The 17,348-nt window shown below is 36.8% G+C and overlaps 1 protein-coding gene across 2 annotated transcripts in view; it reads right to left on the bottom strand.

Annotated features, from left to right (window-relative positions):
• The window catches only part of LOC117300813 (zinc finger protein 704-like), a 54,611-nt gene that overhangs the window by 15,950 nt on the left and 21,313 nt on the right, over nt 1-17,348 (bottom strand). For both annotated transcript variants that reach the window (XR_004520224.1, XM_033784641.1), the window contains exons 4-5: nt 11,946-12,089; nt 8,335-8,489 (exon numbers count right to left, since the gene is read on the bottom strand). Coding sequence is in view for 1 of the 2 variants with exons in the window: in XM_033784641.1 (XP_033640532.1) it covers nt 8,335-8,489; nt 11,946-12,089 (299 nt within the window). In the remaining variant the exon portion in view is untranslated. The remainder of the gene's footprint in view (nt 1-8,334; nt 8,490-11,945; nt 12,090-17,348) is intronic.

The raw sequence follows: 17,348 nt of genomic DNA, 5'->3' as shown, positions 1-17,348 counted from the left end.
TTGCTCTGCTATACAAGGAGAATCATTCACTGCTTTGCCTTTAAAGGCTAGCTAAAAGGATCTGAATGTCTTGTCTGAATGTCTTGACCAAAATGTTTCATTTATGTATTGTGTGTTTGAGAAGTAGAAAAAACAATGGAAATTTGACATTTTAAAAAGAATGGTGGCCATCTTGAAATAAAAAATAAATAAATAAAAAGCCCCTCCTCCTTCCTTTTTTTGAGAAACCCGGACGCTAAACATGTTTCTTTTTTTACTCGGCCTTGTGTTCTCAATGTTCTCAATGTTCTCAATCACATACTTGTATGATTGATATGGTTTGAGGGATGGAGGCGTTGATGGGGAACGGACTATTTATCAGCCTCACAACCACAACCATCAGATATTACACTTGTTATGATTTACATTGTGTTTAAAGAAACGAAACTGAAAGCTGATTTTTTTTTTTCATGGTGTCCCTTGTAGTTTATACTTATTCTATCAGAGATGTATTTGATAATATGATTTGGATGAAAATTTGAACTGCAGCATTTGTATGTGTTATTTATAATAATAAAAAAATGTAGGCCTATATCGTTGATCTACAAAGAAACTTCTTCTAGTTTCTATGGCGATCATCTTTTTTCAGTTTCCGTTTCTAAACTCTGAAACTCTTAACATTCAAGTGTTTTGGTAGTGGGCGGAGAGAATCCCTATATCCAGTGTGAAATATTAATTCTTTTCATCTCATTTTCCAAAGCCATTCCAACATATGTTTGGAATCACTCAGCTATAAGTAATAAGAAGTATATATATAACAAGCTTTATTCATTCAATTTGTTTTGGTAGTGGGAGGAGACTGCCCCTTTAAGCTGTCCACAGTGTAAAATCGACTGAAGTCTTTTCATCTATTTTCCAACATATGTTTGGGATCACTCAACTATCAATAACAAGTAGTAGTACATGTACTATGCACTCAAGTATTTTGGTAGTGGGGGGAGAGTGCCCCTTTAAGCTGTCCACAGTGTAAAATCCTAAGTCTTTTCATCTATTTTCCAACATATGTTTGGGATCACTCAACTATCAATAACAAGTAGTACATGTACTATGTGCAAGTACAGTGTACATGTACTGTACAAGTACACCTCCAACATAATATTACAGCTCACTGAACCTCCACACACAACACCTGCCTTTAAAACAGCCCCTGGGGCTCTTCCAACAACTGCCACTTACCCCAATATTCTCAAAATGTGTTTGTTTGAACAGGTTCTTCTTTCTCTATGGTTTGAAGTATCACAATTGACCCTAAAAACATGTCCGAACCAAATTTTAGAAATTATTTCAAGAAGGAACATGTACAAAATTATATCTTTATAGCCTTAACTTATCCCATTGTGTTGCAGTGAACAATTTCCCTCGTATAGCAGAGCAAAATGTTACCAAAAAATTTCAGTTGCTACTCAAAAAATCATCACAATTTGCAACTCAATATAATAGGATTCTGTGTGCACAAAGTCTGGTCTGTTCTGTCAAAATATTTTGCTCTTCAAAAGTGCTGGATGAAATTATTCTCTGAGTTTGTTCTGCCAGCAAAACATAAAGCCCATCAGTCGATTTATGTTTTTTTCAAATACATTTTGAATTTTTTTTTAACACATCCACTTTCTGCTGATGTCACAGCGATAATAATATAGCTATATTTAAGCATATTTTAGGAGAAAAACCTTGTCCAGGCAGCCTTGCCCTTACAACCCAACACATGCATTTTTAAAAGCCCTTATTAAACAAATAGCGTTGTTATGATGCTGTTGACTGTATTGGTTCCCTCCCTCTGGGCTGTGCTCTAGATATTGCAGTGGGTGCAACAACTCTTAAGTTCAACTGGTACCGGGTTTTGCTTTGCAATACCCTGCAAGATTTTATGTAGTCTATTTACACAAATTTAATAGACCGTTAACACAAATTCAAATTATTTAGGCCAACATGATTTAATTTTTTGAGACAAAAGTGCAACGATTGTTATTTTTAGTATATACAAATATTTTTGTATGGATCTATGTTTAGTATGTCAAATGTTTATTGGTTGAACAGGTGTTACCAAGCAGCAAATTTACGCTTTAATAAGTTTCAAACAGAATTTGTTAAAAAAAAATTTTTTTATGAGAACAAATTAATCACTAAATCAAAGATAACCAGTTAGCCAATTGAGAAGGCTTCCTATTTATCCATCAAAAATAAATTTTGCCCACTCAGTTCGCATAGAGTCTATTCTGCAGGCATTGTTAAATATCGTACCTTGTCTGTTTGCGTTTTTGTTTGTTTGGACATGGAGGTAGAAGGTTTGGACAAGCCTACGTACCACAGGCTTTTCTGGTTAATGCCCCCATTTCCAATTCTCCTCATTACAATTCTTTGTAATTATTTTGATTATCTGGTTGTAATGGAAATAAATTTCTTAATTAAAATGAAATGAAAAGTAATTTATTAATACTCCCCGACAATCATTTTCCATCCATATTTCTATTTTTATATCGTTGATGAAATAACCGAAACACAATGAACCTGCCTGCTGCTTACATCCCTTACCTATTCCAGCTGTGGCATTTGATCCATGCTAAATCCAGGGACCTTACTTTTATAATCACTGAGTCAAACCATACCACCACCCCCCCCCCCTAAAAAAGGAAACAAACCCATCACTTTGGTCCCCTCCATAACCACCACACACTTACACCACTCCTGTTGCCCTTGGATCAGGATTTGCAGTAAACATACCTTATTATGTTTGGCTTACTGCAAAGTCTGTACCATTTTAATTAAGGGTTTGTTTACACTAAATCATGGAGGGTGATCACAGATCATCACCTAACCTTATGCTGTGTAATTATCCACATAGGACTGGCCATGTATAAATATCTTTATGTTTCCTGTAAACCTATTGTTCAAACAACAGCTAAGGATTGTTTGGCTTTAGACTGGCACCCCCAACAAAGATTTAATATTGACAAAATAAGGAGACTGCTGCCAGTATAGAAATAGATAGCTCAGTTTGTACGTAAAAACCGTCAAACCATAGGACGATGGTTCAAATCCCACTCTACTTTTTTTTTGAGTGGCTCGATCATACCATATGAAGGCGCACTGTAGAGATTTATTTTATTTATTTATTTTATTTTAAAGCTTCGGACATAATTCTTTGTTTGCAGGGGCCGTCCAGGGTAAGGCAAAAGTTTTAAAAACTTTCATCAAAGCGATGTGCCCTCCCAGACCCCTCAAACAAAAAACATACATGTTTATAAAAATACAGGAAAATAAAAAAGCATTAATTTTAAAAATGTATACAATAACATATATAAGTACAAAACGCTACATTTACAACTGAGCCTAGTACACTATCCACTATCGACCACTGACGTCTTGGGCCAAGACAACATTTGAAGTGGTTTGGGTTGCGTAAATGGTTGTGGTGGGTGGTAAAGAGTGTCGATGCATAAGAACAAAGTAAAAGTAAAACAAACTTTCTATTTACCAGTTCTCTCGTACATGAATAAAAACAAACAGATGACCTTTTACAGAGTTTCAGTTTTGACAAATAGATTTAGCTGATTGCAAACTGCTTACAAGTTAAAATGGTTGCGAAAAACCATTGTACATGCTCAAATAACTTTGGAAAACGATTATATTTCCAAAAAAAATACAGCAACTCAACACGCAATAAAGGGAAGCTTTGTACCACCATTACCTTTCAACTATGCAATTTAAATGTAAATCTGTAAACGTTTGTGTTTTGTGTCGAACAAAAAGTACCCAACCCTTTACCTGGGCCTCCAACACTAGGAGCTAGAGAATCTTTGGATAAGCCTACGTATAAAAAGAATGTCAATAAGACTTGGCAATGAATTATGACTTGACTTAACCACTCACAGTATTCTAAGCTTTGCTTTGAAGTGTTTGGGTACTTTTTGTCCAAACACAAAAGTTCACAGATTTACATTAAACTTACATGATGTTTAAAAGATAATGATGATAGAATGCTTCCCTTGAAATATTACTCGCTGACGTTCTGTAGTCTTTGAGAAATTAGTAAAATAATTTCTTGAGAATAAATTTTGTTTTAGCGAGACGAAAAATTATTTTAGCATGTTCAACGGATTTACGCCAATCTCCTGAAAAACTTCCTCTTTGTCTCTACACTTTTTATCAAATACATTTTCATGCACAATGAGTAGGGGTTCATGTCTTGGCAAAAGACTTGATCTATAAAAAGGTAACAAAACCCTTTAAAACTCTGAGAAAAAAAGTCTAAGAAGGAATTAAGGAAAAAAGGGAAAAAGCTTTCCACAATGGTTCCTTTAAATCCATTGTGATTTGGCATTGTGCTGGGTTTTTTTTTCTTTTCTTGGTTGAGGCCGCTTTTGTTACTTTTTTTCCTTTGACCTTTAAAAAAATACACCATGTGATTCATTTCCTAAGGGGCTTGGCTCGTAAAATATTGAAAATCAGCCAAAACAAACTGGTACAGGAAGTTCATGAATGAACAGAATCTGGAACCTGGCAGTTTTGTTGACTTGACATCAATTTTAAAGACACTGAATAGTGGAAGAAAAAAATGCCTTGTTGCACAAGGTGTGTGCTTAGGACCTTATAATCTAATTCTGAGGTTTAAAAATCAACTTCAAAAGTTTAATGGAAAATTACTTCTTTCTCAAACACTACGTATACTTCAGAGGGAGTTGTTTGTCACACTAAGTACTTTCAAATGCTCTCCATTGCTCGTTACCAAGTAAGTTTTTATGCTAACAATTATGATGAGTAATTACCAATAGTATCCACTGCCTTTTAGGAGAACCTTGTGCTGAGAAAATATTACCAGTACCATTTTTAATTCATAAGAAATACATTTTCAGATTTTGTTTCATTGTTTATTATCCTTTCTTCTGATCAATCAGCTTTGCATTAAATATATGAAGTTCAACAAGAAGAGAAAAGGAAACAGAAAGTCTTGAGTCAAGACAAACTCAAATATAAAACTGAAACTACAAGAGAGAAATGTTCAGCTTTCTCTTCTTACTGTCAGGAAAAAAATATTTACGATTTCAAAATCTTAAGGCACTGAACACCTTTGGTAACTGTCAAAGACCAGTTATCTCAATTGGTGTATCCCAACATATGCATAAAATAACATTATTATCTGTTTGACTATCATTTCGACTTACTTGGTCATCGAAGTTGCAAGAGAATAATGAAAGAAAAAACACCCTTGTTGCACAAATATGCGCGTTTTTTTCACTGCAACTTCGTGCTAATTTAGTTTTAGTTTCAGGTATTTTAACTTCTGATCAAATCAGCTGGCTTTCTCTGTTGTTTTTCTGTTTTTGTTTTGTGCCAAAATATAACCCACACGTAATAAACCGCAAAGATAATAACAAAATAGAGAAACTCTCACTATTATAGCAAGATAGCTCAGTTGGGTGACCCTGTTAAAAATCCAGAGGTTGCACAGCCTTCGTCTATTTTGTTTTTGATCAACACAAACATTTTAAAAACTTAGAACAAACTCTTTATGGCCAAATGCTGTTTTTGCAAGTCTGTTATTTTGAGAAAATCACAAAATCTGTATTCTCAACCATAACACAAACACGCCAATAAACAATACTGCTTTCTCAGGGCACAACTTTAAAGAAACACAATGCTTTGGATCAGGTGAGTTGGTCTTTGAAAAGCGTTTATAACCGTTTGTTATCAAATGCATATGATTAGAATGATATTGTTAAAGTAGTTTACAATGATGCACACAAACATGCCTTGAAATTGCACGGTTTTCCTTTAAGCTAGTCGACTATAACAGTCGGCCATTTATGGGAGTCAATGGCCGACCATGTTAGTTCACAAAGTAAAAGGAAAACCACGCAATTTCGAGGCATGTTTGTGTGTGGATCATTGCATTCTACTTTAAAAACACATTTCCAATCTATGCATATCATAACAAACGGTAACAAACGCTTTTTGTAGACCAACTCGTCTGATCCAAGACAACGTGTTCCTTTAACCCTCTAAACCACCAGCCCCAAGCCAATGATCTTAGCGTCGGGTCAGTAAACTCAAGACAGGACAAGTTCGGTGGTCTTGTTTTGTTTAATTCAACATCTTTGTCGTTGAAGAATTATGTTCAAAATGCTAAGTTTGAGTCTCACAATTATTTTCAATCCAGTGGAGCATCACCCATGAAGCAGAAAGAGATCAATCTTCTCTTGTCTTAGTGTTTGCTCCCATCAAACAGTTTAGAAAATAAAACTGTGTCCTCATTTTGATTCTAATCTCTTCTCATTTTGATTGTCGTCTCGTATTAAAATACCGCTCCAGTCAAGATTCTTAGCTTCAAGTCCTGCGGTCTTGTGGATTTTCCCCAATTTTGTTAAGCCCTGTTTCTACTGAAGATCATAAGACAAGAGATTACAGATGTCACATTCTTTAAGACAAAGTGGGTTGGGATAACAGGCTTGGAATTTCAACCTTCAGAGGGCAAGGCCATTTTCATTTTGCAAAGGGCACATCCATTGGAAGATATTTAAGTCTATGGGAAACTTTTTAAGGGCCACCAAGGGCAAGACCAGGGGCAACAGGGGCCATGGCCTCCGTGGCTCTGTGTAACTCTAGGCCTGGGATCAATCAAAACTCAAAATCCTTCTTGTGTACTTTTCCCTTTAAAGTTGAGATTGATTTCTTGAAAGCACCACTTTCCACATCAAGCTGTTTCATGGGTCAGTGGTGTCAAAACAACTGGCTGGGGGTGGTGAGAAGGCTCTGCATGGCTCTTTGCAGAGTTCGGTTTTGATATAATAAAACCTGAAGACGAGCTGAGAGTGGATGCTCTTGGAAGTTGGCCCAAGGCCAGAGATGGCAAGGCCTTGATATCTAGGTACCCTCAACTTTAAAAAGATGTGGGTGAGTTTTCTCTGTTTGGACTGGGAAATAATCCATGGGGCTTTAAGGGTTTTGATACCTTTTATAGATCAACTTTTTGGCCATGACATAAATCCTTACTCACTGTGACTGAAGGTGTAGATGATTGAACTGCATTCTTCGTCAAGTTTTGGCAGAGAACAAAAAGTGGAAATCACAGAGCAATGTTTTCAGGAGAGTCGCATAAATCCGTTGTACATGCTAAAATAACTTTAGCCATTTCTCAAAAACTACAGCAACTCAGCAAATAATATTTTAGGAAAAGCTTTCTACAATCATTACCTTCAAACCGTGTAAGTTAAGTCTAAATCTGTGGGCAAACCCTTTAAATTCAAAATCATTGAACAGGCGATGTCTTGAGTGGGTGGATCAAAATGTTGTCTGTAAAACTTTGAATGTCAAGATAGGAGTAAGGTCTCTAATTATGTTAAATCCGAAATCGATCAAAACTTTTTAGTCCTACAAAACAAGGCAAAATTTTCATGGGTTGTAGCAATGTGTGTGAGTTTTCTCTATCATGAGTGGATGGACCCAGTGGACTGGGTGTTATTCCCCTGACCCAAAGTTTGTCTGTAAAACTTAGAACCTCATAACAGGAGCAAGGTCTCTAAACACGTTAAATCCTAATCAATCAAAACTATTAAGTCCTACAAAATAAGCACAGACTTTCTTGGGTTGAACTTTGTTGAAGTAACAGCAGTAGGCTTAGTATTTGTGACATTCCAATTGGTGGCGGTGGAACCAGGGGGTGCCACTATTTTGTAGAATTGGGGCAGTAGGGAGTCAGGATTGTGGAGTAAAAACAAATGAAAATTTGTGAATCAGTCTTCCCTTGGTCTAAAGATGAAAACCGATGAGCACCAAAAAAGATATATGTTTAGATGAAATTAACTCAACCTATAACTATCGTATAGCCAGGGCTCCCACCCGATTCAAAGAGGGAAGTCACATCCCCTTATAATTATGGTTGCCACTTCACAGGTTGTATTGTAACTGGGTGTGATCCCTAGCTATATGCTTTACAGGTTGAATGACTTCTGACTGGCATCCCCGAACAAAGATATCGAAAAAATAGAAAGAATGCCAACATAGTGCTAGATAAATCAGTCGGTCGAGCACCTGCATGTTATTCTGCAGGTCACAGGTTCAAATCCTGCTGTAGTCAGTTTGTTAGAAAATAGAATTAGGTGTGTTGCAAACAACTTACCAACCCAAAGGATCTATGGTATAAAAAACTAAGTTACAACTTACCAGTTCATGTTTGTTGTGTTGTCATTTAGCCTTCGAGAAAGACTCTTCTAGGGTCGAAGCGTCAGGCCATTGTTTTTTGCATAGTCAATTCCTCTGTTAAATGTTTAAAAAAATTAAGATGATCTAATTTGTACTTACCCTTGGTTTCTTAGCAGGAATAACATCTACTGTACACAAAGCTCCGACCTCGCTCACATCTATTCCTTCATCCACAGAGGGCGGACCAAAAATTAAGCCGTTAGTGGAACCGATATCTGTGAGCGTGAGTCCTGCCACACTACAATCCACATCACCTATTGAGCAATCGCAACAACTCAAAGTCAAATACTCATATTATACTCAGGGATGGGAGTAAGCCATTTGAAGAAAAAAAAAGTATTAATGTTTGGTGTAATGACTTCCTTACTCACAAGTTACCGTCTAAATTTGAATTCTTCACCTCAAACATAGAGACAGTTGACACAAGGAGAGAAAAAATAGTTTGAGGCAAGAGTATGTATAGCAATCTGCCAATGATCAAACCAATGGCACCATTGTTCAGAATAGTATAGGCCCTATAGAATTTTTTTTAAATTCATCATTTCTGATGATTTGACAAACTTTCGGGACTTTTTTCAAGTAAACAATCTATTAATCTTCAAAAGGTTCTAAATGAACAGGCAAGCCTAGGACCATTCTTAGATGGTCATTGAATCTTATTCCATTTACACAACTTTCCAAAGAAACACACATGAACAGCGGAAATATTGTAACTAAATTGTTGCCACATCAATACCATGAAAACAAAAAGTTAGAGGAAATTCCAATTTCCCCCTAAATTGGCCTCACTGTATGCTTCACAAATCCATTTATCATTAAATGCCCAGGGAACCAAAATGAACTGAGATGTGAAATTTCTGAACCACTTTACACAACTTTTGCGAACTTTCCACAGAAACACTGGAAATACTACAACAAATGTTCCCACATCAATACCGTAAAAACAAAAAGTTAAAGGATATTTCAATTTCCCCCTAAATTGGCCTCACTGTTTGCTTCAAATCTGTTTATCATTAAATGCCCAGGGAACCAAATTGAATGCAATTCTAAACCCAGAAGTGAAGTTCCTTCGATGATCTTTGACCTCTGTGGAAGTAAATCTCACAGGCCAAGAGGGCATCCAGAAAATAATCACTTGTTTCTACCAAGGAGGCTGCTAAGCACAAGGCTGCTTAGTGTGTTGGGATTTTATTCTTAAATCCTTGCGCGTTGTCTTTACTCAGCAATAGTTGTGTTATAACTTTTTGATACGTTGTGGTGCTTTTAAACTAGTGCGAACAATGTAATTTTTTCTTTTTGGAGAGTAATACAGTTTCTTTTGTCTTATATCTTATGTCTACAATCTCTACGATCAGACCAAGTTAGGTGGGAGCCCTTTCATCGGCTAAATTGGTTTTTGTTTTCATGTCAGAGCAGCACATCTTTATCATTTCTTTGTTGACAATATTGTGTAGATTTTGGGGTTGTTGATCCATCACTTTCTCATTAAATTCACTGAGAACAATGTAGGGGTGAGTTAAGTGTAATTAAATCAAATAAAATGAAAAAAATAAACTTCTCTCACAATGTTGGAAACTGTTTCTTCATTAATTCTCGCCAAGCAAGAGAATGTTTTTTTGATTTAGGTTGTGATAAAGATTCCACAATACCCAGTCAAACCTTGCCTATCAAACCCCATCTGCTATACAATCCATCAAACCAACATGTTTTTCAAGTTTCCTACTACAAACAATTCGGTACAAATGTATTTATAGCTTTGTATTCCACCCAGCGCATTTGAATGGACGATAAATCTCCAAGCAGTAGTTGGTCTTTGACCTTGTGTTTAAAGGGAACAGCAAATTTCACTGCCAGGCCTGATACTCACAAAGGCAACGGAGGCGATTGCCTCCATGCCCTCCATGCCCCCTGGTCATTACCTTGGTGCCCTTGAAATGCTCCAGTAAATTTCCTCATAGGGTGCCCTCTACCAAGGAGAAAATGCCTTGGTGCCCTTTCCCTTTCAAAAACGAAGCATACAGGCCTGCATTGCATTACCTTTTTGTAAACTTTTGGGAAAACCTTTATTTTGACATTGTTGTACATTGTCATTCCAGCGTATTGTGAATGGGTTGCTATTTTGGTATGTCCACATTTTGTGCTTTTAGAATTGGGTGTAGACATTTGTTGTAAGTACACTTAGAATCGTTGTTGTTGAGGAGTGTCACGGTCCGGTTAACAGGAAAATATAGGGCAAACAAAAATTACTAAGCTTGGTTAGAAAGTGCAGAAGCTTATAATAGTATAAAGCGTTTTGAAAATCAAAAATTTTAATCTGACACTAACGTCTTTCAGATTGTGTATTCCAATTCTGAGTTATTCTTCCTGCATAGCCTTGCTCAAGGCAGTCGCATTATTCGCTCCGAAAAGATGCCGCTGTAAACCCACCCGTATACTCTGTGCGTGGTGCGTGCGATCACACCGCATGACACACCCGTATACACACTGTCACATCGTACAGCTACTGTGCACATAAGTCATCCGCACTCGTACCACTAACCGCATGCGGATAGTGTACGGGGGCATCGTGTCGTGCGATGTTACGCACAGTGAATACGGGTGGGTTTTTATACAGCGGCGGTCTTTCTTCGGAGTGAATAATTCGACTGCCTTGAGCAAGGCTATTCCTGCATGAACATAGTCGTTTCAGATTTTAGGCAATTTCTAAAACCGCAAACACCTTTTGAAATGAAATTGTCACAGGTTAGTTTTATTACTATACAGCTTCAAAAACCAATTGTATACGTTCCCTTTTAACCTAGATCAAAATAAAATAAAGTTAATTTCTCTTTTTGGTCCCTCAATCTGTTTTTTAGAGAATAATCTGATTCACTGTGTCTTGCCCCGATAAATATCCTATGTTTTTGTATGCCATTACCATGACAACTGTGACATCATAGAACAAATCCAATTAAGATTTTGGCAATTGCTACAAAGTCCGTGTTTTGAGTTAGAGGAGTAAATGGTTCCTGAACTCATCCTGTTCAAGGCTATGACTGATTTCCTGGACTGTCAGTGTCAAGTGCAGTGTTGTGATGACATAATCTTTGAAACCAAGACACTTCTTCCTCCCTGAGTAAACAATCTTAAGCCGTGTTCCCATTGGACTTTTCCTTCCGCTGCCGTGCTTAAAGTTACCGTCACTGGTTTTGGTGAGATTCTACAGTTCATTCCCACCTAGACTTATATTCCACGAATTTGGCATAAGAAATAAGACTAGCATGAGCAACTCTTTTAAGTTTCAAGATATAGTTTTTTAAATGTTTGAAAACTGAACTTTAAAAATCAGTTGCCCTCTCTTTGCTTGAAGTTTTTTGGGTCAGTGACGCACACTAGGGCTAAGAGTAAAGTCTGTCCCGAGCCAGTATGGCTCATCCGGCCAGTGTTTATAACAATATCCAGTTTCCTTCACATTTAACGGACTGAGAATGTTTCTATTCCCAGTGGAACGGATGCCAGTCCATCCCAGATCACTCCCCTGCTCTTGTCGGTACCCATTTGTATTCTTGGGTGGAGAGAAGTGATTATGATGAAGTGCCTTGCTCAGCAACAGCCCGGCCAGAATTCGAACCTTTGGCCTTAGACCACTCGGTCTATGGCTGGCTCGGCCCCGACACATCACACGAAATCACAAAGCTGCAGCTTTTAATCTTTACTTTTTTCATACTTACTTGTCGAGGAAGCTGGGGACGGGGTTCCTCGAGAATGAAAGTCCCAGCTGAAATGACCACTGCTGGATGGGCTGTATGACGCTCCAGTACCCGTTGAAGAACCGGTTGTGGTTCCCCCTGTTGGACTTATCGGGCTGTACGGCACTGCAAGGAAAAGAGAGAGATATCAAATAAATTTACTAAACTCTTGAAATAGATTTTTCTTTTTGGCTAAATTTCTCATATTAGTTGTAAATCATTCATTTACTGAAACACTTCCTTGCAAGGGAAACAAAATTGACGATTCAGCAAAAAGGGCAAAATTCAAAACTACTGCAAACCTCACCTTACTTAATTATACTCCCAAAATGCAAAGTTTCAAATCCTACTTTAAAAAAGTTGAAATGTCATCATTTATCAAAGTTACCATTTCAGTTTGATTTGACAAACTTGTTTTGATTCTTCGAGCTGTCTAGTTTCCATTGTCTATCAAATTACCATTCTTCCAACAAAGATTCTATTTTTACAACACTCCTTATCTCAAATCTCATATCCCCTTGCCTCCATTTCCCAAATAAAAGTTTACGTTCGTATGGCATTATTGACCTAGCACGTTGAGACCTTCACGACCTCCGACATTCTCGGCGACCCAATAGAAGGTGGTAATTGTTTTCCTGTCTGATAGTCTTGTAATGAAATAGTTGACGCTTGTCATAAATTGTCATAACATGTTATTTTTAGGCTCCTGTATCAAAATCAGAACTAAGTCGGGGGTAACATAAGTTTTGTCTGTAAAAGAGTTTAAAATCAAACAATTGTTAGGATCTTATTGTTTTAGGAGCTTGAATGTTGTTGGATGACATTTCAAACTTGTGATAACAACTGGAACTTAAGAGCTGGAGATGTTTAAGACAATGGACACTATTGGTAAATGTCAAAGACCAGTTTTCTCACTTGGTGTATCTCAACTTATGCATAAAATAACAAACCTGTGAAAATTTGAGCTTGATTGGTCGTCGGAGTTGCGAAAATGACAGAAAAAAACACCCTTGCGACACTAAGTTGTGTGCTTTCAGATGCTTGATTTCGTGACCTCAAATTCTAAACTTGAGGTCTCAAAATCAAATTCGCGGAAAATTAGTTCTTTCTGGAAAACTACGTCACTTCAGAGGGAGCTGTTTCTCACAATGTTTTATTTTATTGATTTCTCCCCATTACTTCATTACCAAGTGAGGTTTTTGCTGATTATTATTTTGAGGAGTTACCAATAGTGTCCACTGCCTTTAAGGAGTTGTAGAGACACTGTCCTAATGGCCAGAGAAGTAAGACCATGATTTAAAACTGAAATAACTGGGGCGAGGGGTGTGTTTTTTACCAGGCAAACGTAAAAGTCTGAACTAAAATAAAAGTTGTTTATTATTTGGTACCTAAAACTTCTCATTCCAAATCACATCTGCACAAACTTAAACTGGTTTTATAAAGATGCAAACAAAGATGATGGCCTGACGTTTCGACCCTAGCAGACCTACGAGAAAGACTCTGCTAGGGTCGAACTGTCAGGCCATCAACTTATTTTTTGTTGTTGCATTTAGACCTTCAGTCCTTCTAGGTTGGTTAGATCACATGGTTAGTAGTTTACAACAGCTAGTTCTATTTTCTCGTTTTATAAAGATGCAAAATAATCCCAACAAATCAACAATATTTGTGAATCCAATATATACATGTACATCAATTAAACCAAAGTCTATTCTTCAAAGTACATAATAAGTCATTGAAACCTTAACCCAACTCTCCCCCGCAGCTGTTGTTGGCCCTCCACTAAAATGAGTTTCACCAAAGCCCTATTTCCAAGAAATATAATTTATTCACTTAGTAAATAAGAAGGGATTGTATTTCTTTGAACAAACACGCTGAGCTATTGTCAAGAACTGCTGATTAATTATTGACATAGTAACAACAATATTTTCTCAAGATTTGAGATGGTTCAGCACTGTATCTAAATAAAATGCTCCGTAGCTTTTGATGACAACAACTGATGACAGCCTGGATTCCTTGAATCATGTTGTTTGTTTATTTGTCTGAAGGTCGTACACAACAACTGTTAATTGTTGTTCCTTTCAACGACCAAAGCCCCATCTTCCAGAAAACTTTGAGTGCAAGAATAAACATTCTCACAAACCCATTGAAAGATAAATCAATACTTGAATCCATGCAGTCAAAAGTATTGTTCAATTCATAAGTCACCTTTTGACAAGAAAGGATAATATCCTATAAACGCAGTCAATGATGTCTTTGGAATAAATAACAACACAGAGGGCTATATCGGGTAGGCGAGAGTTAAGTCCGATATTATATTAATTCAGTCAACCAAAAACTCTCTCTCAGCACAGAGAAAGGATCATGGAATAGAGCAATCCTACACACTATTGTGAGTCATGAATAGTTGGTTTGTAGAGCATGGATCTACGATAAATTTGCCAACAAAGTTTGGGGATATTTTTAGATTATTGTGTAGGGGAAACCTTGGCTTCTTGCCATGTGCTATCAAGCCACAGTTTACAATAAAGTTTGGGAGTGTGGAATTTAAATGTTACTCTCTCTTTATGTAAAAGACTGCAAACCACTTGTTTTGTCTGCCATACCTGTCTTGCAAAGAGCCACACGGGTATGGTGGACAATTTTCTTTTAGAGTGAAAGGCGGGTATTTTTACCTAGCTTAAAGGGAAGGTATACTATTGGTTATTGTCAAAGACCAGTGTCTCCACTTGGTGTATCTCAACATATGCATAAAATAACAAACCTGTGAAAATTTTAGCTCAATTGGTCGTCGGAGTTGGGAGAAAATGATGAAAGAAAAAACACCCTTGTTGGACGAACATGTGTGCTTTCAGATAGGAATAAAAGACTTCTAGCAAAGTCTTTTATTATTTTAGTGAGAAATGAACTCTATTTCAAAATCTATGCTATAACTTCAGAGGGAGCCGTTTCTGACAATGCTTTATACTATCAACAACTCTCCAATGCTTGTTACCAAGTCCTTTTTTTAAGTTAATATTTGTTTTGTGTAATTACCAAACGTGTACCTTCCCTTTAAAATGAGTGCAGTTTGTTCCAATTTAGCTCAAAAACAGTTACACAGATTGGCATTCACTCTCAAATGAGTGAAACTGTTGTTAAATCAAGCTCAATTTCATTTGGGGGGTTTTGAACATGGAACATGATCCACACAATTCCTGGCAAAAACAAAACAAATAACAATATTGCTGTGTTGTCAAAAAAACTTGACAATTTGACACTAGTTGTTTTTGCCATTAAACACCAGTGTTTTAATACCAGTGCACAGTGTGAATTTTAATTGAATTTGCACTTTCCACAGACCAGTGTTACACTGTTATCATAACAATATTATTTACAGTCCAGTTGGTATAGAAGGGCAGCGCCCCTCAGTGCATGCTCAGTGTATCCATCAAACAGTGTGGCCTTGACATCAATAATATGCAAAACAGCCGGCCGGCTTGTTATTGAGCAGGGCTCAAGCAAAAACCCTGGTAAACAGCACACCGTGACCAGGGTGGACTTAAAAGTGTTAGTGTGTTTTTTTGCTGCTTTTACTCATGAAATTGAATCTGTACTTCACAGAAGAAGACAAGTTAATTGTCCACAGATGTTAAACTTACACAGTTTGAAGATAATGATGATATAAAGCTTCCCTTAAAAAATTATACGTGCTGAGGTGCTGTAGATTTTGAGAAATGAGTAGGCCTAAAACAATTTCACAAAAATTATTCTTTGTCTCAGTGAGATGAAAATTATTTTAGCATGTTTTATGTGACTTTTTTTCCTCAAAAACTAATGATAACTTGTGAAGCTGAAACTTCTACAGGTAAATTAGAAACATCTTCATTCTCAGTGAGTATGGATTCAAATTGTCACTGCCAAAAACTTGATCTACATCAAAACCCTTAAAAGTCATTGGACACTTTCGGTAAACAGTATTGTCCAAAGGCCCACACTTCGTGTATCACAACTTAAATATAAAATAACAATCCTGTGAAAATTTAGGCTCAATCCGTCATCGGAGTCGGAGTCAGGAGCAAATAACGGGAAAACCCAACCTTGTTTCTGCACGTTACGTTTCGCCGTGTCATGACATGTGTTTACTTTAATCCGTAACTCTCGATGTCGAGAATCGATAATTGTTTTAATAATTTCTCAAAAAGTAAAGCATTTCATGGAATAATATTTCAAGAGAAGTCTTTTACCATTACCTTCTGTAAACCCTGTAAGTTATTTGTAAATTTGTGAACTTTTATTTTATTTTTCTGTTCCGAAAGTGTGTAATGGCTTTAAAGGTGCAGTGTTCTAGGTGATGGATGACTTGTAACCCACCCAGCAGGCAAAGCTTGGCAAGGTGCCAAACTTGCCAGAATGTGCCACAGCCCATATGGACAACAATTGTGTTGGGAAACAAGTTACCCTTTGTATAACTATAAAAAAATCTACACACTTCATACCCTTGGTGTTTATATCCCCTGCAGGGAGTTTGCCTACCGTAATTCCCTTGACAGGGGAGATCATCTTAAACAAAAATGTCTGGTTTTTATTTATTGACAAATTAATCGGAAAGGAAACCAAAGTCTAAAAAAATTGGCTGATGCATTGTTGGCAGCTTTCCAATTGTTATTATTGACTCAGGGAGTGCCAGTAAGTATTTTAATAGGCCAACAAAATACCTTCGACCAGGACAATAATGGTTTGTTTTAGCATAATCAAATAAATTATATCCGATCTCAGAATGTTTCTTTTCTACCTCCAGCCCCTTTTCTTTTTTGGGGAGGGGAGGGGGCTAAGGTTTAGATTATAAAATGTGGAGAGTGTAGTTTCTGTTGTGTTTGTTGCACTACTCTCCATTTATGGTGTTTCTTTTTTATGAAAAGTTGAGATTGTTTTGACCATCTTGTTTTGATTTCAGAACTTCTTTTAAGAAAAAACATTATTTTTTTTTTTTTTTTTTTTTTTTTATAAATATCTTTGTGTTTGTTGCTTCCATTGTTTAACTTCAAAATCAAACTAATTGTAAAAAAATTCTTGGTAAAGGGTACCTTATAAAGAAATTGTAAACTTCTACCGGGGCATTTCAAAAGCACCAAGGCAATGACCAGGCAGGGGGCATGGAGGCAATCGCCTTGGTTGCCTTCATGAATATCAAACCTGGTATCCAATGCTGTCAATTGAAAATCATGTACGAACGTGAGTGATTAAACATTCAACATACATTGATTGTCCTTGCCCTATTTGCAAAGCACACTGTTAAATAAAAAGTCAATCCAGCCTACAAGGTTATTATAGTTTGCTCAAAATATTGAATGAACAGTTAAGGCCATTCAAGGTAATGACATCACATTGGGGTCAAAACACTGAGTA

This window comes from Asterias rubens, chromosome 16 (genome assembly GCF_902459465.1).
Source record: "Asterias rubens chromosome 16, eAstRub1.3, whole genome shotgun sequence".
Lineage (NCBI taxonomy): Eukaryota > Metazoa > Echinodermata > Asteroidea > Forcipulatida > Asteriidae > Asterias > Asterias rubens.
The sequence above is the reverse complement of the archived record's forward strand: the minus strand, read 5'-3'. Positions and strand labels throughout refer to the sequence as shown.